General features: G+C 53.5%; 3 protein-coding genes across 3 annotated transcripts; 2 read left to right on the top strand and 1 right to left on the bottom strand.

The window, feature by feature from the left end:
* Positions 1–205: 205 nt before the first annotated feature.
* Positions 206–9,986, top strand: CSUI_002293 (uncharacterized protein). Its single transcript, XM_068062495.1, has 7 exons — positions 206–528; positions 1,074–1,194; positions 2,116–2,171; positions 2,548–3,192; positions 4,113–5,386; positions 5,561–6,567; positions 7,252–9,986. Exons 4-7 carry the CDS (start codon positions 2,685–2,687, stop codon positions 7,685–7,687), a joined length of 3,225 nt encoding a protein of 1,074 aa, XP_067925531.1. The 5' UTR covers positions 206–528; positions 1,074–1,194; positions 2,116–2,171; positions 2,548–2,684; the 3' UTR covers positions 7,688–9,986.
* A 351-nt stretch (positions 9,987–10,337) lies between these two features.
* CSUI_002292 (uncharacterized protein) lies at positions 10,338–16,792 on the bottom strand. The gene has a single exon (XM_068062494.1). The coding sequence runs from the start codon at positions 15,153–15,155 to the stop codon at positions 11,010–11,012; it is 4,146 nt and encodes a 1,381-aa protein (XP_067925530.1). The 5' UTR covers positions 15,156–16,792; the 3' UTR covers positions 10,338–11,009.
* A 156-nt stretch (positions 16,793–16,948) lies between these two features.
* Positions 16,949–24,502, top strand: CSUI_002291 (uncharacterized protein). Its single transcript, XM_068062493.1, has 4 exons — positions 16,949–19,840; positions 20,547–21,141; positions 22,489–22,616; positions 23,057–24,502. Exons 1-4 carry the CDS (start codon positions 19,160–19,162, stop codon positions 23,129–23,131), a joined length of 1,479 nt encoding a protein of 492 aa, XP_067925529.1. The 5' UTR covers positions 16,949–19,159; the 3' UTR covers positions 23,132–24,502.
* The last annotated feature ends 68 nt before the right edge of the window (positions 24,503–24,570 follow it).

Below are 24,570 nucleotides of genomic sequence, written 5' to 3'. Positions count from 1 at the left end.
AAATCACTGGTGTGCGCTGGTGAAATATTTTTGTACACGACGGTAACACTCCCCGTCCGAAGCGCGCCTCGGCCCGGTGGATCGACCTGGGGGGTGCAGTGTCTGGCGTCGCTGGCAGGACGGCCTGTCAAACGAATTCGCCAGCTTCCCGTCCGGCGGCCAGCGAGCCAGCCAGAGCAGAAGCAAGTTCTTGGCTCTTCCGTGCACTTTTGAGTGCTGCAGATAACAGATGTGTCATTGCTTTGTATCAGCTCCGGTTTTCGCGTACCGGAGACCCGTAGACGGAACGTGTTTATCTCCGAAGCATCGAGACGCGGTCCCGGGCGCCTCTCGGGAAACGTGGCGAAGCGGCGGTGTGTTGCGTGTTACGCGCGTTGCCTTGCAGAAACAGCGACAACCAAGGACAGTGCTTGGCTACTTGAGTCGTTCCTGACTTCGCGTAAATACTCTCTGACTACATGAACTGCAGAACAGGTTGCTGGTGACCAGAAGAGGAAGCTTTTCGCCCCATCACGTCTCGCAAAACAGGTCAGGCTGCGTGCGGCCCGGCGCGTGAGCATGAGGGGTGCTTTCCGTTATCTCTTGTCTGCTGCGTACTTTCCTTTCATAAAACTGTGCTTGAAGTAAGACCGCCTTAGCCTGCGGACCACTTGGGACGGCCTCCCTGCTGGGAGTAGGCTGCCACTGAACAGACCACGGCGGTCGGGGTGTTGACGAGTAGTGTGTCTGTCAGGATCACTCGCTGTCTTTTTTCCGTGTACTTTCGGCTGTTTCCTGGTCACGCTTGAATTTTGTCTGCTCTGCTCGTCCTTTGTATCCTGTTTGCAAGGCTGTGACGCGTTGCCGGTGAGCCTCGTTACACACGTAGAGCCCGCCGGAGTTTCTCACCGCGTAAGAGCGATCGCTCTACCACGGCTAAAGGTGGACTCTTTGCTTTTAGTTTCGTGTATGGTAGCAGAGAAGGAGTGACTCTGTGTGTTAGCGGTTTGGTACGTCCCGCCTACGCTGCACCCGTAGCTCCGTGGCTGTGTTGCTGTCAGTGTGGCCGGTGGTCTTCTTTTTTTTGCTCACAGGTTAGCAGTTGCCTGGTGTGAGTACAAGCTGTCGTTGCCGGCGTTGTACAGGCTGCTACTGGCGTTCCCTATTCCGTGTTCGTGCATGTCATAACACCGACGACAGGTCTCCAGTGCAGGAGTAAGAGTATTTGTCAAATGTTTTAGCCACCCCGTAGTCCACGTTCCGGACACTTTCCACAGAATCGCTGGACAACGTGCAGTTTCGGTCGGGTAGAGGACTCACTAGCGTAACGGACGGTTTCCGTGAGAGTTGCGCGGATGAATCGGTTGTAACGCATACTCACTTCAAACATCTGTAGATAATAGGCGATTCTGAAATGCTAGCTGCTTTTTACCGTGTTCGGACTCGAGAATTGGCTCCTTCTTAAAACCTCAATGGCTGTAGTTCATCCGCCTGCAACTGCCTACCACAGAGCAGTCCAGTGAACACACTGCCTGGCGATGTCTTCCGCGGGCTTTGTCGGGGAAGCTGGTACGGTCAATGAAGGTGACTCAGAAGTTATAGCAGTTTGTACAGAAATATCGCGGACGGGGTTTTGTTCAGGAAGGTGTGCCTGCGCTACTACGGTGCTTCATGTTCTTAGAAAACAGCCCAGTTCTACGAAGAGAAACCGTAGATACGAAAAGTGTCTGTTCGTTCTTAAATACCGCCACACTGGACTGTTTCAGCACTGTTAGGACAGTGGTACCGGTGACTAGGCTGTTGTAGCTCACCGCTGGGACAAGTTTTTTGTAAGTCTTACACAGATGCGTAGGGCAGTCAGGTCTTACGAGCATGGGCCTCGGACTAAGGAAGGGAATCCAGCGCTGGATCACGTATTCAGCAGTGTACAAGTTAGGGCGTCACACGAGATGGCTGTTCTATGGCTAGGCTTTGGTGTCAGGGTGCTGGGTATAAGCCTTCTTTTTCGACTGGTCACAGTCGCGGCACCGTGAAGCTTCGAAATCAGGTCCCGGATTCATTTCCCAGAGACGGAAGGCTCGCAGCCAGTCCTCAATGTGTTGAGTTGACAGTGTTTTGTTGTTTGCTTATGTTCAGATGGAACGAGCTAATGCCAGAGGCAGGGGCAGCGCCACATCCTTAGTTTCTGAAGAGTACGCGCCTCCCGATCAAAACTAGAACCACGGGTTCTTCTGTCAAGTATTGCATGTTCGACTTGGTAGAATCGCTTACTGCTGTTCCTATCTGCTTGGCGATCGCTTGGGAAACGGCGGGGCAGGTGTCGAACCGCAGTGCTACGCAGACGCATTTTGTTTTCCGCTGTTGATCCGTGGTTACCATTGGCTGCGCCCGTCATCGGTCTGACTCCGAATCGCCACAGGTCTAGGAGTAAGGTCACTCCGCAACGATCTGCGGGAGGGCGTGTCTGCACGAGCGACTTCCTCCTAGGACTCTGCGGCGAGTCTTCCTGTGCACCCTGGCGAGTGGTGACACTCTGTGTGCGAACTCTACCGGTTTTCTGTTGCGCAGCTGCCGCTTGCCGGCCCACCTTCGGCTCCTCGGATAGTACAAGCGGTGCACACCGTTGCTCTTGAACGATCTGATCTTGCGCGCTGGCAGTTTGTCTTCTTGAGTGCCTGGTACTTCCGCGGCGTACCGGGTTTTTGATGGAGCGAGCGCAGCAGCTCTTCTGGGGAGAGGAAGAGATATCTGCACACAAGAGAAGCCCCAGCTTTGCTCGCCTTTCTTCTCTTTATTCTCATTCTTTCGGGTCGAGAATTGGACTGGCGTTTTCGTACTTTTTCCCATCTTCCGGCCTTGTCTCTGAGTTGTCTTCGAATTCCCGTGTCATGGCGCCTGCGGAGGCGGAGGCGCGGAGCGGTTCTCAGTCTTCAGGTGCGTGGGGCCGCGCTGAAGCGCATGGGGATGAGAGCAAGGCAGGATCCTTAGGTGGTGAAAGAGCAGGAATTCGCGGCGACGAAAAGCAGCTGGGCTGCAGCGCAGGTCATCAACATGCTGGAGAACAGGAGTCTGCGTTTTTCGGTAGTCACGAGGTAGAAACCGTGGGCCAGGACGATGTTTGTGGATTCAGTGAAGGATCTCAGAACAGTTTTGACGTCCTGAGCTCGAATGTTGAAGGAGACGACAGTGAAGATGACGACGAGGATGACGAAGGTACGTGGCCGTTCGAGCGAGACCCCTGTTTTTTAGTTAGGGAAGTTGTCTGAGCAATTCTAGAGTGAAGGTGATCGGTTCAGTCACTACAGACCGAACAGTGGGCAGAAAGGTCGGTTTGGAGTTTCACATCCCAGCCGTGCGGTCTTCGAAGCGTGGTAGTCTCACCAGTTTCTAGGGATCTGGGAGTGCGCCTACCAGGATACCTCGTTACGCCGGTGTATTCCTCGATTGTAGCGGACGTCGGGCGTAAGCTTCCTTTGCTTCGTCATAATGCCCGACTCCATGCCGTCGCTTTGTGCCGGAGTAGTGCTGTGGTTCATCCTGTAGGCGTACTAGGACCAAAAGCGAAGTCATGCGTTGGTTGACATAGAATTGGTGTTGGTGTGGTAGAGGTCCCCGTTTATCTCCTATCAATCAGGGACTGCACTCGAAGACAACACTGTAAGATTTGCGGACACGTTCCAGTGATAAGTATGTGTTGTACGTATCTGTTCGTATGCGGGTAAACGAACACCTGTGTTGTATGCACGCTGATACTTACCCGGTTTGAGTGCGAGTAGAGCGATGCCTGTTCTGCATGTATGTGGAACGTTTGTGTCGTGTATGCATATGCACGGGGGTCGTGTGTAGTGGAATATGAAGCATGTCTTGTGTTCATGTATGTGTGCATGAGTCTTACATGCGTTTGTGTATCCATCTATGTATGTAAGGTATGTATACGTGGAGTGTATGTATACGTAGGAGTATTTGTATGTATACATTCCATGAGAATTCTGTCACTTTACACGTGCCGTGGTTCTCACCGTCTTTCAGTGCTGCCAAGATTCAGAATGTTGAGCGACACTGGAGGACAGGCCACAACGCCTCTGGGCAGGCTCCCACATCTCAGTTGCGGTGCTTTGTCCGTGTTTTTGTAGAGGAGGAGCCTTCTCCCCGGTCTCCTTTTGGAGAGTTCAAGACACGCAGCGACTCCGGCTTCGACCTAAACGGGAATGTTTTTGTACGCGGCCCCAGTGCATGCCTAACATACAGAATACCCTGCGATGGACAATCTAGAAGTTTGTCATCAAGTGGGCATTTAGGCGAGTCTGTGAAGTCGCTGTCTCCTCTTGATCCGGCTGACGCATCCTCCTTGGTAGGAATACAGACGGTTGACGAGCATACGGTGGAGCAGAGTGGCCGGAGTGCTGGCGAACATGTGGGAACCACGATGTTGCCAACCAGATGTACCCGTCCTGAGGCATGCTACACTTCTGGTAGTCTTGGGGCTCTGGCGGGAGCAGGGAACTCAGGGACAGCGGTTCGGGCAAGCCGTTTGCAGGCGGCGAGAAGTTTTGAAGAGAATGCCGCGTCCGAGCGAAATACTGAACGCAGTTTGGTGCCATCAGCAAATCTGAACACTATGGGGCACGCGTCAGGTTCAGACATCTCAGTGGTTGGCCATGCAGGAAGCGCAGCCGTCATCTCCAACGGTTCCCCCGTTCTGAAGCTGAGTCTGGCGTTAGGAGTAGAGGCAGCGGTGCTCGGAGAGACGAAAACCGGTCCGTCTCAGGGTGCCGAGCGGTCGAGTGATGGAGACCAACAACCTGCTGTGCGCGGAGCTTTTGCTGGGCGAGAAGGTGATGGGCTGCTGCATCGGGGAGTGCTTGCTGAGGGAGAAGCTCGCACCCCTGGCTCGCGAGCAGTGTCGGTTTTTTCGAGCAGTCCGTTGGCAGACTCCCCGAACGCGCAAACGTCTGGCGCAGGGCTGTGTGTGAGTGGTTTCTCTGCCGTCGTTGGCCTTGGTTCGTGTCGTCCTTCTCAAGTGGAAACCTCTTGTCAGGTCTCTGCTCCAGCGAGTACAGATTGTGGAGTAGACGGGCCTGGTCATATGCAGAATACAGGCAAAGTGAGGGAGAATGAGGCCGAGAAGAAGGCAGACGGGGAGACCGAAGGCGGAAACAAAGAAGGAGCAGAGAGCGAGCTACAAGAGGAAGGGAGGAGGGACACTCATTCTGATGCTCAGAAAGGAAAGGCAGAGGAGTTGTGGATGGTGAATGAAGGCCAGTCATACTGCCTCGTGTCTAGCGCAACGCATTCCCAGGAAGAAGATAGTGAGCGTACACATGGAAGATTGATTGTCTCTGAAGACGTTCGGTCGGAAGTACAGAGACTTCAGAGAGCGCTTGATCAACTCAAGTTTGAAACCACGGTAAGCGACTGATCAGCATGTGAAGCTTGCTTCTTTTGAGTACTCCACGCAACGCCCTTGCGTTTGACGCACCGCATGTGCTGTGGATTGACCCGGATACTTCAACGCTAAGCCCTAGGTCCACACGCTATTCTAGTCTTCCGTGCCAGTGTCACTGCTATTGTCTTTGTTCAGGGTGAGCTTACGCGACTGCAGCGAAAGAACGCGGATCTGGAGACTGTGGTTCACTCTCTAGCGTCGGGCGCCTGTATTCCGGTCCTTCCTCCGCCTTCGCCGCTTGGTCTACCCCCAGCGTCTGTTCCAGCTCCGTCATCCGCAAGCACAAGTGTGTTCTTGGTTTCAGGGAGAAAGACGCCGTCAAATGAGGTCGAGCAACTGAAAGAAGAGGACGATGGCGGGGCAGGTGTTCGGGCGCCAGTGCAAGAACGACGCGCAGAAGGATCAAGTGAGTGTCTGACGGGAAGTAGTCATACGGGGACGGTTACATCCTTCACAAAGACCGACGCCGTTGCGGCAAATGGAAAGGCGGATGAGGAGGGCTTCTTTGAGACTTCGTTTGAAGAGGAGGGAAAAAGGTGCAAACCAGATGTGGCGTGTAATCTGGTTGATGCCGAGGAGATGAGCTGCGCTGCTGTGCTCCTCGGAAGGGTCGGAGCAGATGGTGGCTTTTTTTCGCATTTCCGATTAAGAAGGACTGAGAAAAAGAAAACAAAGAGCGATGAGGAGCGGGGGACGAAAGAGCCTTCCATGGTGGGGGAGTCAGACATGACAGTCACGCCCAAAGGAATGGCGCATGTGAGGAGGCCCAGAGTCGACGAAGTTTTCCATTGCGAAGACACGAAAGAGACTGGACAGCAGGGGACGGGGGACGGCAAAGGACTGGAGGAAAGCCGGCAGGGGGACAGCCAGCTTTTTGCAGACGACGCTTATGCTTTCGTCGGAGATTCCGATCGTGGTAACCGAAGCGAGAGGACAGTTGCAGAGCCAGAACAGGCGGTCACTCCAGCTGGTACTGAGGGTTCTCTTTTTTTCGACAATGCTAAAAGAAGTGTTTTACAAGGAACGCAAACGGTTTGTGCATGTACAGTGCGGGATGATGAAGACAAAGGTACAACGGAGTCCGATATCGAGACGTCGGAGGACGAGGAAAGTCCAGGCGACCCGCAGGGTGATGGAAGCGAGTAAGTCGGTTGCAAGATGTCGCTGTCAATGTCCTTCAGTGTGCTGGGAGGTGTCTGCGCCGCGCTATCTTTCGTAGTACGCGGGCGCCCCGGTTCACAGAGGTACTACTCAAAACTTCCTCTGTTTCGTGCCTGAACTCACCCGCAGTCACTGGTGTTGTGGTGATAGCCAGCATAAAGGAGAACAGTGGGTAGCGGTCAGGTCGAATTCTGAAGTTGTTTTCTTCCGCATCAGTCACTTCAAAGCTCACGAGATAGGGTTGTTACTCAAGTGTAAGGCGGTGGCGGGCGTTGTGCGCGGGTAGGTTGGAAGTGAAATCTGAAGCTGTTTTCTACCGTAGCAGTCAAAAGAAGACAGGCAGGTTTGTTGCACACGTCTAGCGCGGTTGCGGGAGTTCGCGTCTGTAGGTTTTCCAAAGCTGTTAACGCTTACAGCGTCGAGCTCAGTTATGTCGTTATATGAATGTAGGCTGTTGACGCGGTACACCGAGAACTGGTTTTGGTAATGTTCGTCGTCGTCACTGGTCTTGCTTCTCAGCGGCTTCCCATTCAAAGTTTGCCTTCTGCGATGGCGTGCTGGCTTTTTAAACGGATTTTGGTGTGTGACGTCCTCTGCGTTCCTGGCCTCTGTGCTTGGTTCTTTTCCCGGCACCGCTGAGAGAGTGGAGTTTTCCGTGTTTGCAGCCGCACCTTCCGTACCCCCTCATGGTTCAGCGACGCTTGGCCTTTCCTCAGGCCACTTTGCTACCCAGTACGGGCACTGGCTCGCCTGTTGGGGCTCAACGTGAACGGCGCGTTTGACAGGTGGAGAGGTGAAGTGCAGAGTCAGTCCGTGCGAGGGGCCGTGGTTCTTGGCGTCCTAGATGCTACGGTCTGTGTGGGGCTGGTTGTCGGCTTGGTTTATTTGAGTCTGTTTGTCAGCCGTGTTCTCTTCAAGACAGTGTACGTACACGTCCATTCTATTGAGAACGAGAAAGTCCAGCACTACTTCGAGGGATTGACTTACAAATTCTGGGGTAAGAAGCCCATGTATTTCTCGGATGCCCAGGAAAGCGCGGACGGGCGCTGGGTGGCTCAGCGCGTGAATTGGTATCGGAGTTCTCAAGGCTACTACTACTAGCGGTGTATGTACCTACACGGTGACGTGGAGAGTCGGGCTTTTCCTCTGCAAAAGGAAGGTACCTGGATACGACTCCGGATCTTCGAAGGGATCGGTTAGCCGCAGTCGCTACGATGGTGACTTATCGTCTTCTTCAGTGACAGACTGGGCAACCCGGTAACGCACTGCTGTGCAGGCGGGTCTCTGAGAGCGCAGGTTGATGGACGTACCAGGATCAGAACCTCGGTGAGGTGGCGTTGTGACAGCAATTTGGGGAGCCCAAGCTATAGTGAGAGGGTGGGATTTCGTGGAACCGTCTCTGTTCAAGTTTTCCAGGACCTCGCTGGTAGCAACGGATTGCGGCTCGACGTTGGCGATCGGGTACAGCGTAATTCCTGAAGAGTCGCAGGTCGGACAGTTGTGCATGTGGGATGCTTCGGTGGCATGTACAGGTGGAGACGGTCAGGAGGATACGGGAGTACCTGCATTGGAATGTTGCAAATGTGCTCGCTTCTTGTATATGGTTTCTTGAGGAAAGGCGCTTTTCGTTCTTTCTTGCAGTGCCCGGTGTTGTAGTATGGTCATCGTTCGCTGCATTCTTGTACCGACTGTTAGCACGGTGTCTACCGTTAGGCTACGGTGAAATTGCTTTGGGTCCAAGCTCCGTTACTGTGTAGCTTTCGGGACGTCGATCGGGGTGGGGCTGCGCAACGTGATGAGGAGGGAGTGTTCGGGGCCGGTGTGTTCGTTGCGGCTAAAGACTCGCCTGCCGCTAGTTAGTATAGCGGCATGACGAGTATCCTCGATGGAGGCTATGCACATGGACTCTCTCGCGGGAGTGGTGTCCTGATGTTCAGTGTTCACTAGGGGCGATGGGTAAGTGACCGCATCTCACCGCTGTGATCTGGGTCACATCCAAGACCACAGTTTTTGTAGAGTTGCTCGTGAAATTGGACGAGCAGCGAAGAGACTTGCGGCAGGTCCTTCTCGCACCTAACACCGAGACAGACAGGCGTGTCCCCCGCGAGTGTTGAAGTGCGAGAAGTGTCCTCCGGTGACCACCGAGCACTCTGTCGGGGTTGTCGTATTGGCCGTGGGTCTGTTCGGCGCAACCGTATGCCGACACAACCTGTCTCTGTATTCGTTGTCTGCAGTTCCGGTAGGTGTGAGTAGTCAGTCAGATCGCCCAGTTGGGGCGCGACAGAGTTCTGACGGTGGTAGCGCCCTTGCGCCGAAAGAGACTCAGTTGTAAACTATCTTTAATGACGTTTCGTGCAGCCTTGGTTTCATAAACCAGCCGCTTCCGCATTTTCACTTGCTCAGCCCCGTTGTTCGCTTTCGATGTTTTTATCACATGGCAACAAAAACTTTCCTCGACCGCGCTCCAGTCAGGTATGGCGCGTGTATTCTTTTTTTTTGACTGGGGTCGCCAATGTTGCGGGCCCCCTCGCGCTGGCACGCAGAATTGTTTCTTGAGATTATCATGAAACAGCTTGCTTCTCCTTTTCCGTGGCGAATGCGATGACGAGTTCTCATATCGTGGTAGGAAGTCGTCCCGAAGTGTGCAAGTTCACAAGCGCGATGATACCAAGATCTGCCGTTTGTGGTTGAAGCATACCTGTGTCTGGTCCATGTCATATGTCAAACACCCGTAGACGTCTTGCTTGTGGTGGTGAGTAGTTTCGGACGTGCAACAAAGCAGGGCTGAAGGTAGGCGACCGCGTGGATTAGGCGTTGGTTTGGGCAGTGAGGCTTTAATCCGGAACATACGTTATCCTTTGTCGCGGTGATCAGGGACTCCTGCGACCGCGTCGTCTCCCTCCGTTGTTTTGAATGGCATGAGATTGGTTTGGTGGCTAGCCTAGCATCGTCGTCTTCGTAGAGTTTGCGTTGCAGCTTGTCCGTAGTATCGGCCAGTACTCGGTTCGGTACGCTGTGGTATCCTTTCGGTTCTGGACTTCGTCTGTATGGTACGTCTATACCTTGTTCTTGACTGTGCTGTACCGCCTCTTGCGTGATTCAGTATGCGGGGGGTGTGGCCGTCGCGTCGTGGGCTGGGAACGCGAGTGCTTAAGGGGGCAGTAGGGGTTGATAGCCACGTGACAGGCCGCTTAGGTGTGTGTTCATGGCCTGAGGGACAGAGTACTGTTCGGCGTACATTCAGCACTGTATTTGCGCGCGTAATCCGTTACTGAAATTGCTGACTGGTGGGTGAATGTATTGCGGAACATGTGATATGTCGGGCGTCCCCCTGGGCATCGAGAAAGAGGCAGCCCCAGTTGTCTTCGAACCGAAATGGTATTTTTTGTAAAGACCAGCGTACGGAGAGTTACGCCCTCGGCTCTTCTCTCCGTGCTCCGTTGTAGTGGGCGTCGCGGCGTGTTACGCGGACCGTGCTACGTCGGAACAAGCATTCAGGTGGCAAAATCGGTAGTGGAACACTTTCCGGAGCTGCGTCGTGGTGCGCGCCGAGAGCGGGCGCAAAAAAGGCCACTCCATCTCCGACCTCACGTAGCAGAGGGGGGCGGGACAAGCACAGACTGGGCTGGCTGTAACACGCGTCTTGTTTTACGGCCGTTTTACTTCCCGAGTCGAGGTCTGACTCCCATGTAAGGAGCCGGTAACTAACCAGGCAAGCAACGGTGGGGATCTGAGGCAGCACTGTCATTTAGCGTTGTGCATGGTGGGTTACGCTTCATGTAGCTCACGACTTTGACAAGACTTCAAAAGTCAACGAAAGGAAGTCCACTCGGGCATTCAGTAGGAAAACCGACGGCGGTCGTCTTCAAAAGAAAATTCGTAAATACGCCAGCAGGGGAGCACAAGAGGCACAGTCATGTGCCCAGCAGAACTTACTTCGGAGAGTGTGCTTGCTAAAGTCAGCACACAGCTCGGATGAAGACACGCGAAGTGCAGGACTGACAGGACGCACTCACTTCAGCCAAATACCTGAACTGTAGGTGCACTGCATCCTGACTGCTGAGTAGCTCCTCAGTTTGTTGTATGAAGTCGGGCAGGAGACACAGCCGGCGTTTCCAAGAACGGACAGCGCCTAGTCATCCGTTTGCACAATACAGGGAGGTCAGATGGGGTCATGACATACTCTCCCTGGCCCCGGCTCGAAGCCACGAGGTACGTATTCTGTGACACTGAATCTCGGGCGAACCAGTAACGCGGTTTTTCTGACCGGTGTGCGCGAGCTTGCGAAGTCCGGGACGCTGCAGGATCGTTAGTGAGCCGCTCCTACCGCAGCCGCGGGGACTGTCACACAGCAGACTGAGTGCTGAACCGGGCGGCAACCTTCCGCCACAACTCTTTTTTCATATGCGGTGTCAGTCGAGTTTCATCTGCGCTTTCGGGGCCGGCATTGGCTNNTACCCGCCTGTGCCTCACTGCTTCGGAGCCGCCTTCTGCTCTGATCACCCGTAATCTTCCGTTGGGGGCTGGGCGGCGTCAGATTCTCTGTCGTACTGTCAATCTCGTCCCCTCCTGCTTCTCCAGCGCTGCGACCACCGCAGTTTGTGGCCGGGCAGTTCTCTTCTGGTTGGTTCTCTATGTGCAACGGTACTCTTGCAGGAGGGCTCCTCGAGAATGTCGAGGAGCCAGAAACGAGAAAAACGCTAGGAGAGGAGACAGGAAAGATACAAGAGGAGGGACATGGGCCGACATTGTGATTGAGTTCGTGCGACGACAACGAAGAGCGAAATGGAGCACTCGAAGAGGGTGAGGTTGCAGACAGAGGCGACCAGAACCTCGACGATGAGGACGACGTGACGGAGGAGGGAGAATCGCGGCGTAGCCTCACTTCTGCAGACGCACGTCGAAGACGGGATGGGGTAGGCGACGCTGAAAGGAAAGATGCTGGAGAGAAAAAGGCAGAGTGAACCAGAGAGTCGGAACTCCTCACATGACGCGGCGAACCCCCATCCGCTGTCCGAGACGGCGTGAGAGGCGTGGAAGAAGGGAGCGCTTCAGAAACGCGCTTTCTTCTCAGACGAGCACCGAAACCGGGAGGTGAGTAAGATGAGTGATAAAAAGAAGACAAAACATCAGACTGCTTCTCTACTTCGTGCCCAGTGTCCCCTTCTTCATTTGTACTCCTTTCCATCTTACTACTGACTGTCTTTCCACCTTCAGAACCTCCTTGGCCATCTTTTTGTGCGCACATCTCCTGAGTTATCTCGGTCTCAGACTCCTCAAAAATCGCATCTTCCTCTGCAACAGGCAGTGACTGTAAAGGCTTTCTCATTTCCTCTGTACTCCGCAATCCGCTCCCCCGATTTACTACGGATGTTGGAGACCAGCCATGCAACGCACGCCTGTCCCTTTCTGAATGTCGCCTACTAGTACGCGGCTTCCGTGTTCCCCCGATCTCTTCTTCGTCTTGCTCCTTCTTCCGTTTCTTTCCTCCGCCAAGTGAAGACCCCCCGGTTGGAGCTTGAGCTGAAGGAAACAGTTCTGGCGAAGTTCTTATCGCTGGTGAACATGGGCTCTTGGAAATCTCGCTTGCTATTCTACTGCCTGTTCCCCTCACCTTTTTCCTAGACAGCTCTACGTTGCTAGAGACACACCCTTGGCAGCCCGGGAAGGAGGCAACTGACGTAGCCTCACGTCTTGTAGAAGATGCTGGATTGCTGCGCGTCCCTGCTCTTCCCCGATTACTCTGTCGATTCACACACCTTGTACTGCTTCTAGGACTCGAGAATTCCTCCTCATATTCTGTCTCCCAGCCTGGAACAGAGAGTCGTGGAGACCGTGACGTAGCCCCCGCCGCTTCGTCTCTCCTACCACCTCTCACTCTATTCTCATCGGTCTCTCCTACGCTCGGAGTGCATCTTGAACTAAGACTGCGGCCTCCCCTTTTCGTTCCCCGCAGTGTTCCTTCGAGTGCTTTGTCATGCTCTTGAGAAACTGGCCTCTTTCCGCTGTTGCTTGAGGTTCCACACACAGGAGTAGTAAACCGAGAAGACGCAAGCACTCCTCTTCCCCCTTCTTCCAGTTCCCTCGCAAAGTCGAGCAACGCATCACTCGCTGCACCGTCGTCTACACTCTCCTGGAATTCGCGGGTCAAACTTGCACTCGAGGTCTCAAGCTTCCTTGCCTCGTCAGCAGACCGACGGCACCCCGAAGGAGACCATCTGAGATGTTGCGCCGCCTCGCTTTCCTCGCTGTCTTTCGGAAGGGAAGCCTCGGGGTCCTGGCCGGTGCTATCTCTCTGTTCGTTCACCACTTTGCCACGCCTCAAGAGGGCTGAGCTTTCAGAACTCTCTCGCAGAGAAAACCTGGAAAGACACTCTTTATTTCCCTCTCTTTGGATTCCCTCACATATCGTCTTGTTCCTTTTGTGAGGAGGCGTAGTGGTGGCACTGGATAGCACAGCAGGAGATGAGAGTCGCGTCTCGTCCTCGCCGTCGAGAGGAGAGCATCCGGCTACAGAGGGCTCCACGTGAGTCTGCTGTCCTGGTGGTTTACACAGTAACCGCGCCTGCCTAGGCGAGTGAACCGACAAAATCAGAGGAGCGTGGGATGAATTTCCACTTTGCAAAAAGCCTGTACCGTGTGGTGCACCCTGAGCGTCAGCCCGGCTGCTGAAAGAAGAACGTATTGCTGCGTTCTCACTTTCCGGGTTCTCTGCTACTTGTGCCTTGTTGTTTTCGAGTGAACTGCCTGACAAAGAAGCCAGTCCAGGATCAGGAGCGGGAGCGCTCGCTGTGCCGCCGTCGGGAGGGACACGAGGACAAAAGGAAGTAAGCAGACAGGATGAAGAGGGACGAACAGTAGGAGATGGGGACTGAGCGTGCGACGCTGACGGTATTGGAGCTGGAAGAGGAGTGGGGAGGGGTAACCCCGGAAAGCAACTACCTGGTGAAGGCGAACCATCACCCCCTTCCTCTGCTTCTGCACAGCCGCCATTTGAAACCGCAGCCAAGCAGTCCTCAACAGAAGAAGAGACAGACGGCATGCTAAGGCGAGCAAAATCTGCTTCCCGTACCACGTCTGTCGCCCCGCCGGTATGCGTCTCACCTGGGACACAAGAAGAAAAAACGGCGTAATCGTCCCTCTCTCCCGCAGTACTTCGGCCGTTCTCCGAGGCGCCGTCACGTTGCACGCGAGCTGAAGGTGCGCGGAGAGAAGAAGATGTTACACCTGGTCCTAGCCACGGACAGCCGAGCCGCGCATCTCCTCCCGGCGGTTCCTTCGTCACTTGTCTTCCGCTGTTGTTTCTGTCTGACGAACCAGCCGTCTTCAATTTTTGTGTCTCCTGAACCGGCAAGGGCAAAGACCAGTCCGCTGGGCAACCACTGTTTTTCGGCTCCCCCCCAGGCAGAAAGCACGAGGAAGAAGGAGCTCGAACTTCTTCTTCGTTCAAGGGAATCGAGTTCTCGTCTTGACACCTGTCAGTCGCCTCAAGCTTGAAGACGCACTTGGGATGGCGACCGCTCAAGAGCCCCTGAGCTAGAAGAAGCAGAAACGCAAGTATGTGATGGCAGCAGCCGTTCAGTGCGCGAAACAGCACGCAGCAGCATTCAACCGTCACTGCACTCGGTCTGACGGCGGCAGCACGAGGAGTAACTGTGCAGGCCCGGCGAGCGGTTCTCGGTACACACAAAAAGGGTGACGCGGCAGAGGAGACGGAAAGCGGTGAGGTAAGAGAAGCATCAAAGCGAAATGAAGGCGACGGGGATGACCCGAATGAGAAGATACCCGGAGATGAGTTCGCCTGTGCGGAGTCATCCAAGCTCGGTTGCAACGAGATGGCTTGTCCCCGAGTCCAGTCGTTTCGTGCTGCTTTTTCTACCGACCCCTGGCCGGCTGTTTCATCTGCTACTCTACGCGGGGCCCCCGTTGAATCCTGGCTCGGTCCCCTGTTATCATCCTCTAGATCTTCATCCTTGCCTGGTATTTGGTTACCTTCCTTGTTCTTCTTCAGATCGCACCAATGACCTGCACTCTCCGGACAACGAGGAAACGTACTTGACGGGCATCGCTCCCCAAAGTTTTCTTCTTCCACCCCGTGACAGCCTCGGATTGTTTCGTACCCCATTGTACATGCGTCCGGAGTGGGAAAGGTAGGAGCGACTCCTTGCGAGAAGGGGCACAGTGGAAGAGGAAATCGAAGGCACACACGATGCGCGTGACGATCTCCTTCAGTGATACTCGGCCAGACGCATGACGTCTCCCAAACACAAGACCCTGAGAAAAAAGACGAAGAAGAATTTTTCGTGACCTGACCAGACGTGGCATGACAGACACACGATAAGGACGAAGAGGCAGATGAGGATGCGGTCACGCTCCCTTTCCCGCGTAAAAGTGACCTAGCAGCTTGTATCAGTCTGAGCCGGCATGAAGGTTCTAGACTGGATGACAGTCCAAGGAAGATCCGTGAAACATGCCACAGGAAAAACGTTGACTCCGCAGCGAAATGGCAGCATTCTCTACCCTCGTTCTGACCGTGAAGAAAAGAAGGGCGGTCTTCGCTGACTTCCATGACGTCTGAAGTCGGCTCGGGACCCAAATCGGGGGCCTGACCAGTCGCGAAGAGCAGGTACTAGCGACAACGACAGGAGAAACAACCCGGAGGTACTTGAAGCATTCTTTGCCCTCGTCCTGATCGTAAAGAAAAGAAGGGCGATCTCCGCTGACTTCCATGACTTCTTGAATCGGCTCGGAACCCAAGTCGGGGGCCTGAGCAGTCGTAAAGACCGGGCACTAGCGACAACGACAGGAGAAACAAACCAGGGGTACTAGAAGCATGGGAAAAGAACCGCCAACCACGGCATGATTCAAACACACAATAGTGAAGACTGGAGTCTACGCAACGGACTGTACGTGAGCTACAGTCTGCTACGGATATACAAAGCTGGAACGAGCCAAGCATTGAACCGTCATGATGCTAGCTCCATCTACTTCTCGTGAATGAATCACGGTCTCTATATATCGTGAGGCTGATCGTAGACCAAGGCGTGCAAACAGTCCCCCGTCGTTTCTAGACTGAAAGCGAATGAGGGGTAGAGCAAAGAAAAACGTCCGCCAGAATGGCAACTGAAGAAAGGAGCGAAAACGGAAGGATGAAACCAATGCGTGGACACAAGCCGAAGTCCCTTACAGTGTCACCCCCGAGCCCTAACTGCCCCGCTCCGCGTTGTAACAATCACACTCTGAGAGAAGTGCTAAGCCCTGAACCCTAGTCGAGCACCTCCATTCACACACGGGACATTTGGAAGAGGGACTGGACATCACAGCCGAAGAGGCTTGCGGCTGTCGGTCGAAGTAACTTTAGTGTTGCGTCTACCGGCGGGAGTCTCCCAGCCACAACCCATCTTCGCCAGCGTCCCCTTGCATGGATTTTCACGAAAACGACTGGAAGACCAAAGAATTTCCTCGTACGAGTGATGAGAGGGCTTCCCACCACACGGTACTGCTGCCAAGTATGCACTGACACGAAAGAGAACAGTCAGCACCCGAAGGGCTGCTAGGCTTAATCAGCTACCCAAGTACATAGTCTCAGATACGTACAGGCGTTTACACAGGTTTTGAAGATGCACCGGTGGATGTCGAAAGGGCGGGAGTCACATACTACTAGCCGCACAATGACCGGATAACATCAGAGTCACAAGCGTGAGAGAGGCAGCCAGCCCCAGAGAATAAACAATTTATCGCCATAGTGCGGACTAAAGTATAGTGCGATACAGGGCCTTCCAAAAGAAAAAGGCCAGTTGCTATTTAGATGCAACATTTACGCTAACTGCACATGAATGCTATTACCAACTCGTTCAATTGACCACTGCCACAAACGCAGCACGTCAGTCAAGGCCCTAAATGGGACAAAGAAAGGAGAACCAATGCTTTAGAAAAAAAGACGCGTCACTGAAACCTGAGTAAGAAACGTAGCCTGGCCTCTGTCCGAGAAGTGCGAACTCCTCTCCTGTCCAAGAAAAGCGAAAAACGTGATTGTAGGAGCCTTGAACAAATTCCGTGAATACCTCGCTCGTTCTGGGTTACCGGGAAGAAAGGGACAAAAAATGACGCAAAATCATCGCCTTTGACGGCAACTCATGCTCCTGGTGTTAAGGAGAAGAAGCAGAAAAGGAAAACCGTGAGATTTCCCGACGGAGTAGGGGATTCGTCACTTTTGATGGTTGACGAAATCCTTTGCTCCTACAGATACTGCATGCATGCGTGCACATCCCGACATGGCTAGTCGCACGGTGGATGGACGACCCGACGTGTAAAGAAGAAGAAAACCACACACACAAAGTGGGCACTTCAAGCACTGCCGACGCTAAGGCTCAGGAAATTCCATCTAGACAAAGTTATGGAAAGGAAGGAAAAAAAGAAGGGCGGCAGGTCGCCTCGCTGCTGTCTCGTGAGAAGGTCCGACGGTAATCCTCGCTGTCAAGGACAGAGCCTCCAGACAACGCAGTCTGCAAACGGTGGTAAAGGGACTTTTTTTAGTTTTCGGTTGTCTCCCCGGACAGGAGAGAACCGGAGAATGTTCGCGTTTGTGCCCTTTCCCCACTCCAAGAGGACAAAGCTCTCAAGTCGAAATTCACGTTAGCACTTCCTCTTTCTCTCCTTTGTGACAAAGAGCCCACGAAGAACGGGAGCTTCTCTTTGGCCCCATGCTGCAGTGCACTCTCCACGAAATCGTGGAATCCTTCACTCCTTTGTCGTGTTCTTCTCCTGTTTGCTCCCCATGTACATCAGTTAGGCTTCTTGCAGCTCGCAATGCACAACGCTCCTGTATCGTGGCAAGGGGTTTTACTACGTCCTAGCTTGTTTCTCAGGTTTCCATTCCCGCTGAGCAGAAGTGGACTCCGTCCATTCCTGACTCGCTGTTCGCTTGTACCTCACCGTTTTTGACCGCATCTGTAGTCGTGTACCCCCACAGAGGGCGGGATTCCTCTTTGAAAGCAGCCAGTCAGGTTTGGCATGCTCCCGACAAATCCAGTTTCTGTCCATAGCGTCCTGTCTTCATCAGGGTATACGGCGAGAGGCGCGTTCGGCGAGGGCGTGGTTCTCATCGCTTGACATGCCTTACTGGGGTCTTACCGCTAGATCTGGCGTCCAACTTCAGGATCAAAGACGCAGCTTACATCTGTTGCATCACTAAAACTTGCGCTCCCGGAATGTTGCCTGCTTCTCAGCCTGTCGCGGGGCTGACAGCTCTTCTATGGAGGAACCTGTAGTCACTATATATCCGAATAATCGCGTATCGTGAAGCGGCCGGACGAATGTCGACACTTAACGTGGGGAGTGAAAGCTTGTCGTTGCCCAGGTTTATTGGCTATTCGCACCTTCACAGGTAGATGGATAGGCGACCTCTCTGCTTGCGCATGTACTCACTGACAACGGCAATTTCACTCAGTAGATGTGTTGCAGTAGCAGGGGAGAGATGAAAGTGGGACGTAGACGAGAAGAGTCATTACGACGGCTTGCAGATCTTCGTGGTGTACGGGCAGGGCCGTCGTCTCCTTCGACAAAAACTGACAAGTCCTCTGCCATTTTTGCCGACCTTGTCTTCCAGAGCGCAGCAATGGTGCTCTGTCCATGGTCCGACAGCGCGGTGTACGTAGAGTGTCCGAAGTTCTGTTGGTAGAGAATACAGGGCTGAACCTCACGCTTTCTGAACGTTATATAGGCGCGAAGACAGTGTGAAACCAGGCAATGGGGAAGAGCTGTCGGCGGGTACGGGATGTGCCGGCGAAGTAGAAGAATCGTCGTAACTAGACGACGACTGCGGAGATGAGTGAAGACTCTCTGTTCATCTCCTTCTTCTCTCCCTCTTCCAACGCCTCTCTCTCCAGTCTGCCCTCTGTCTCGATCATCCGTACCTCCTGACTTGACCCCAGTCCTACCCTTGCTGGGAGTATCCGCTATTGGGTGGAGGACCAGTGCATTTCGGCCCTTTTTTACTCTTTGGTGCGCCCGAAGATTTCATCTCAGCCCGCTGGTCCCCACTGTATGTACATCTACGGGATCGCGTTCTCCGTGGTGTTCCCAAGGGTGCAGGATCAATTCGCGCCGTTGTCACAATTTGTCTTAACATCTCTCTTCCAGTGCTGGCCCCTTTCTCTTCGCCAGATTTGCTGTGCGGATCGGATCTCTTGGAATGGTTGGCTCGGTGTGATTTCTACCTGTTCTTCTGGTGATTGCCGACGGCTGTGTCCATTCACTACCTTGTCGTGCTGGATCCCATTGCACTAAGCTACGGGGAGTTCGCTTCTAGCCCGGTCTCAATAGGGAGCTCCTTCAGCTCCTCCATTCTCATGATACGTGCCTACAGGCACGTGTATCTCGGGTTGGTTTGCAGAATTTCGATATCCGAGTGTTCTTCCGTTAACAATTTACGTATCGAAATAGGGCGACGAACCCCTAGCCTTTGTCATCGAGTGGCACTCGTACTGTATCATTCGCGTTGCCTCCTTCGCTTGCTTCCCCCGTCGAAAGCATTTCACGAATTGTCTCGGTGCCCTTCTTTGTTTCACGATCATGCTGGTTCTTGAGCCACGCGGTCGCTTCATGCGTTCTTCGTCTCCCTTCTGTTTTTCTTCGATCCCTTCTTTCCTTCATTTCAAGTATCGTCGTGTCTTCAATGTCACCTGTCTTGGTCGCACTTTTTGTTTGCAATTCAGTGACCCCATGTTGCGGACCTCAACCTTCGAGAATCCGTACTCTGTTTCACACTTCTCTTCTGAGCCCCCGAGACGCTCCAGAAATACGTTTGAGGCTCGCAGCTCTCGCTCTCTCTTCGCTGATGAGCTGAGGGCGTGCGACACCTCGAAACAGGTTTTGGAGATTTTACGTTCTCCCTCTTTCCCCCCATCATCTCCTGCCTCTTCACAAGGGGTGATGTTGCTGCCGCAGGACTGTCTGGCTTTCCTGAATGCTTTACTGAGGGTACAGCTGCTCCGGAGAACTGGCCCTGAGTTTCTTCATTTCTGTGATCTTCTTGAGGAATCGCTCCGGGCTTACAATGTCAAAGTCGAAAAGGAGGAAGAAGAAAGGATGAAGAAAGATTCTCAGTGTGCTCCCGCCAGAAGTAGGAAGCAAAGCAGCGTGGTGGTTGAGAGGGAGGAAACGGAAAGAAGACGAGCTGACTATGGGCGCTTTATTCGCGCCGTCTTGCAGAAACTTGCAGATTTGAAAGCTCCTCTTGCTTTCCGCCGTATGGTGAGATCTCTCGTGTTGTCCGTTTGTGTACAAATATCTCTCCGTCTGTGTCTCTCCCTCTCCATGCATGCATATATTATATGTATGTTTCTTTTCATAGCTGGTTTGGTGTGTATCTTCACGAGCGCGTTCACCTTCTTCAGCAGCAAGAGACTTCTATGCCTGTATGGAGATGGTCCGAGTTCTGTATCTTCTGCATCTGCACAACTGTCTTCTGTAGGGTTCCACGTGAGTCCTGTGAAGAGTAGTTACGTACAAAACTTATGACATCTGGCAACCTATTCAGTGATTCTCGTGATAAGCCAGAGAATCTCCGTTGCGTGTCTCTTCTTCTGCCGTACTCGGTTCTCTTCTTGTCTCTTCGTGCCTTCTTTCTACTCATGCTTGCGTGTGCGAACTCGCATTTGCCTGACGAAGGTCCTTCAGCGTCTTTCCTAATCTCTTTGTATCTTTCCAGACTGCTCTCTCTCTGTCGTAGAGCATAGCGACGTTTTTCTTCGCCGTGCTCGAGCTGTTTTTCACTGTGTGTAGTTCCACGAGACTGCGTTGTGCAAACCCCGCATTTACACGGTCGCTCTTACCGAAGCATGCCCCCAACCGTGAAGTCACCTCTTATCCGAATATGTACGCTGCAGAAGACTCAACGTGCTTCAATATCTGTCCTTTTGGTTTCTGGGGTGTCTTCCGTATCGCCTGTTGTAATCAGGTGGTCTACATAGAGCCACATATTCGATGGCTTTCTCCATATGATGTGGCTGAATGCCTGTGGGGCTTCGCAACGCTCCAGCCTCCCAGCTGGCGGGCACAAAACTCTGATCTCGTCTGCCTTCTGATTGAACGGCTTCTCACTCCGGCGGCGAGACGGAACGAAGCTCTAAGGCTGAGGGAGCAGCAGGATTCCCCTCACAAACGAGAGGCGGATAGCACTAGATTTCCTCAGAGAGAAGAGAATCGCTGCCTGGGCACACCGTGGACACGGAGCGGCACCGGTCTTGCGGATGCCCCGAGCGAAGACACGGGCAGCAAAGGGGAAGAACAAACGAGACAAACTGAGGACCGTTTCGGTGCGCTGGGTTCCACGCGTGCACTACGTGACGAAACAGAGCTGTCCTGGGTTGTGGGGGACGATTCCGCGGGGAGAGGGGAAGAACAAAAAGGAGCACAGAAGACTTTGCCGCGAGAACAACTTCTTCTTCATAGTTTGCCGAACCTGATGCTGTATCGTATCCTTTTCGGAATTGCTAAGCTCGACTTTCGCTGCAAGCTGTCCCAGACTCTCTTTCAGGTTGCTGCTCCGCTGGGTACGCGCACACAGGCGCATGCATATGCACCTGTTCAGATGCATCTACGTAATTGCATACACGCACGCATACATACATTCACACGTGCGTACATCTAGCTCCCATGTATGCGAACGCGTCTCCTTCCAGCTGCGTGCTACATGTGACGAAACCCTTCCACGTTCTGCGTGCTGTGCTTGAAAGATCGCAGCAGCTGCTACCGCCAAGCGCGCCAGGGAGGCATCTCGAGGGGGGGGCGACAGGTGGCTGACCTATCAGAACTGCGCGGTATAAGCGAATGTGCACACGACCTCGTTAGTTAACGGACGCCTACATCATCTCCCACCAGACGCTTACTGGCGCCTATGCATCATTCTTCCGTCCCCTTGCAAAATTGCACTCCTCCTACCGCAAGTGTATGTTCGCAAGCAAGTGGCGACGTACAAAATATACCTCCGTTACCGCAGCCGTACTCTCAACGCGTCTCTTCACGGGTAGTATGCGGGGATTTTGCTGGAAGTGGCCGCTACATTTCATCGTGCTCCGCGCGGACATAGGCCTGTAGAGAATGAGAGGGATCTTTGTCTCTGTATATGCAGATAGGGAGACGTGTCCATATGCAGGAGTGCTCGACTGTTTCTGGACTGTAAGTGGAGTCTGCGCGTGTATGTGTATGTGTGTAGAGGACAGGCTTCTGTGTATCCGTCTACTGTGTTCGCGAGCGTGCGCCAGGCTTAAGTCTTTTCTTCTCACACGTCCCTGTTTGTTGGGATGCATACACGAAAAGGCTGAGTGCTTTTGTCCGGGGCTGCTATTCTTTGTGGCGTGCGGAGGGGGACACACAGCTGCAAGGTGCGGAGAAAGCTCTCCGCTGCAGGAGTGCGTGAAGGACTCGTGTACATGCGTACGCGGAGGGGTTATTCGGTAATGACCGCTGCACCGAAGCCGCGCGGTCCAGGTGTTTCGCTATCCGTGAAGCTGAATGGTCCACTTCAACGGATTACGTGGGTGTTTGATAAACGCACCTGCACTGGTAGTTGCTGGCTGACATTTCAAACCAAGTGGCGGTGGTGGATCCGCACTGAGTTAACCGAGCGGCAGTGGCCAGGGGACGCGCCTGCGTGTACAGACGGAAAGACTAGATATCGGTGTTCTTTGGTTTTGAGCATGTATGGTGAGTTTAGGCTCGTGTAAAAACTACGGTACGTTCGAGTGTTTGTGCATGGTGGTGTTTGTTGGGAGGGCCTACGCGGTATCTGGAAGAAAGTACGGAGCGTCCGTTTCTCAATCTTTGCACAGTGTACGGGTACGTGTGTACGGGATTTCACTTCAGCTGGCGTGTTGCTCTGTTGTGTTGTCCTCTGCCAGTGCGAGAGAGACTCGAGAATAAGAAGGACATCTTTGCGCCCCGATACCTAGTGCGGCTTGCTTGGTCGTTTGCTCGTCTGAGAGTCCGGGACGTTCCTTTGTTCGCTGCTTTCGCGCGTGAGCTGAGGGTGAGGAGCTTATAAAAGACGCCAGCGGCTCTTTTTGTGCAACTGCAGTTTTTTGGTGGAACCTGCGCTCTTTTTTTCTTCCAAAAAGAGTTTTCCTCTCCAAAGCCACAGAAGGGTGGAGATCGGGATATGAGACGGAGGAGAACGCTCGCAGTTTTGCTTTGCTCGCTCATCCTGAGTACATTCTCCCGGGTGCTGACTCGTACTTCAGCAAACAACGTTGCTGTTAGGGGAGTGCCTCTCTGCTGTGGAAAGGGTTTCCTGCTGTGGACGAACGTGTTTACATCGCAGTTGCTTGTCAGAGCTGTATTCCTTTCTGTAAACTGCCCATCACGCATGTGTTATGGCTTCGTGTATCCAGAGATATCTGCGCTGCCACTGATCTCTGTGCTGACTGCAGTTTGCAAAACCACCGAATTGTTGTGCGTGTTTCTCCTCAGACCGTGCTCGATGACCTCTCCTACGAGGAGCTCAAGGTGGTGAAACATGTATTCGAGGCTTTGGAATTTTGGTAGGAGAGGGGGATGACACTTGCTTTGGACGAGGGCGCTTGGAGGATGCTAGCACTTTCACTCTTCTCCCGTTCCCGATAGCTTCTCATCTGTGCATGCCCTTGCCGCATATGAAAGCTGTGTGCGCAGGGATTGAAGCGCTGCCGTTACTATGTTAGACAGGCAGCACGCACGTAGGCAGAGCCGTGTGGTGTGCGGCTCACTCGCCCCATTCCGCGCGGACGGGTCACTAGCAAGAAATTGTTGCGTATCTGGGCTATATATATAGTGCGTGAGTTGTTGAACAGGTAAGACAACAGAAGTGACAGAACACGTGTATATGAAGATGGGTATTCGTAGCAAGTCTGCAACAGCCTAAGTATGTGTGTGGAGACGGTAATGGCACGTGAGGGTTACCTGCGTACTGAGAGATGTGGTAGCAAAGCACCCCCGGAGTGATAGGCGGAGCCATCGGTAGCACAGCACCTCCGGAGTGGCCATCATGCATCGACATCCGCGGCTACGGGAGTAGACTCGATACGGAGGTAACGAGCCGGCTAATTTGTTTGATATCTCCACGTCTTACAGCGTGTACAGCCTAGCCACACAGTCTCACATCCGTAACCCGGAAAAACAGTACAGCTGCGACATGACAATCGAGCAAGCGCAGCGCGCGCAGCCGAGTGGTTCAGGCTCCCGCCGGGACCGGATGGCCATAGCTTTCTGCTCCCTGCAGAGTTGTGTGGAGGGAAATGTTTTAGGGTTTCCGGTCCCATCAGAGTGTCCGGACACCCGCTCAGTAGCAGTGCGGACTGTGAATCAAAAAGTGGAGAGTGGTGTGGGAGACGTCCTCTCCGTCTCATTTGTCACACTTAGCCAGTGCAACATACCTAGTAGCAGTGTACTCCCAGGTTAGCTGGAGGAGTCGGGTTCAGTCCGTTCCGGCGACATTGGTCTGTAACACACTCCTTTCTTGAGACAGATCCGCCTGCGTAGAAGGGGTGCACTACTAGTCCGGGACGGCACAGACTCTCAGCCGCGCATCCTCGTTGTCGGAGTTTATTCATCTGACCGAGCGTTTGTCTCTCCCGTCCTCTATGTTATGTAAGGGAGTATGTAGGTGCTTTTCGTAGTTACAGTCAAGCAGCAGCCCGTGCGCCTGTGAGCTGTTTCGTGTGTCACCGAGATTGTAGGGGTGACATCGTCTCCGCCAGACGCCAGTCAAGGACTAGCAGCTTTCAGGTCACAGTGCAGCAAGTAGTCTTCGCATAGCGTACTTCGATCTCTGCCCAAATTTCTGACTCGACGCTTGTCTCCGGGCTTCCGCGGTCCAGTATGGTTTTGTCCAGTGAACAGTACATTCGGGTAACGCTTGGTGAAGAGTCGCAGACGCCGCAACTCTCCACTAACGGTCGTTCGTATTTCCGCCTGTCACGCGGAAGACCCGGGTTCAATTCCCGGTC

Source organism: Cystoisospora suis (assembly GCF_002600585.1).
Source record: "Cystoisospora suis strain Wien I chromosome Unknown contig_973, whole genome shotgun sequence".
NCBI classification, from domain to species: Eukaryota; Apicomplexa; class Conoidasida; order Eucoccidiorida; family Sarcocystidae; genus Cystoisospora; species Cystoisospora suis.
Note: the sequence above shows the minus strand (reverse complement) of the source record. Positions and strands in the feature narration are given on the sequence as shown.

Bases quoted from the DNA above. Each gene is read 5' to 3' on its own strand.
- CSUI_002293 (XM_068062495.1), top strand. From the start codon at position 2,685: ATGGAGCGAGCGCAGCAGCTCTTCTGGGGAGAGGAAGAGATATCTGCA. The intron at 5,387-5,560 runs GTAAGCGACTGA...GTCTTTGTTCAG, and splicing joins AACTCAAGTTTGAAACCACG to GGTGAGCTTACGCGACTGCA. The intron at 6,568-7,251 runs GTAAGTCGGTTG...CCGTGTTTGCAG, and splicing joins CCGCAGGGTGATGGAAGCGA to CCGCACCTTCCGTACCCCCT.
- CSUI_002291 (XM_068062493.1), top strand. From the start codon at position 19,160: ATGCTGGTTCTTGAGCCACGCGGTCGCTTCATGCGTTCTTCGTCTCCC. The intron at 21,142-22,488 runs GTACGCGCACAC...GTCCTCTGCCAG, and splicing joins TCAGGTTGCTGCTCCGCTGG to TGCGAGAGAGACTCGAGAAT. The intron at 22,617-23,056 runs GTGAGGAGCTTA...GTTTCTCCTCAG, and splicing joins CTTTCGCGCGTGAGCTGAGG to ACCGTGCTCGATGACCTCTC.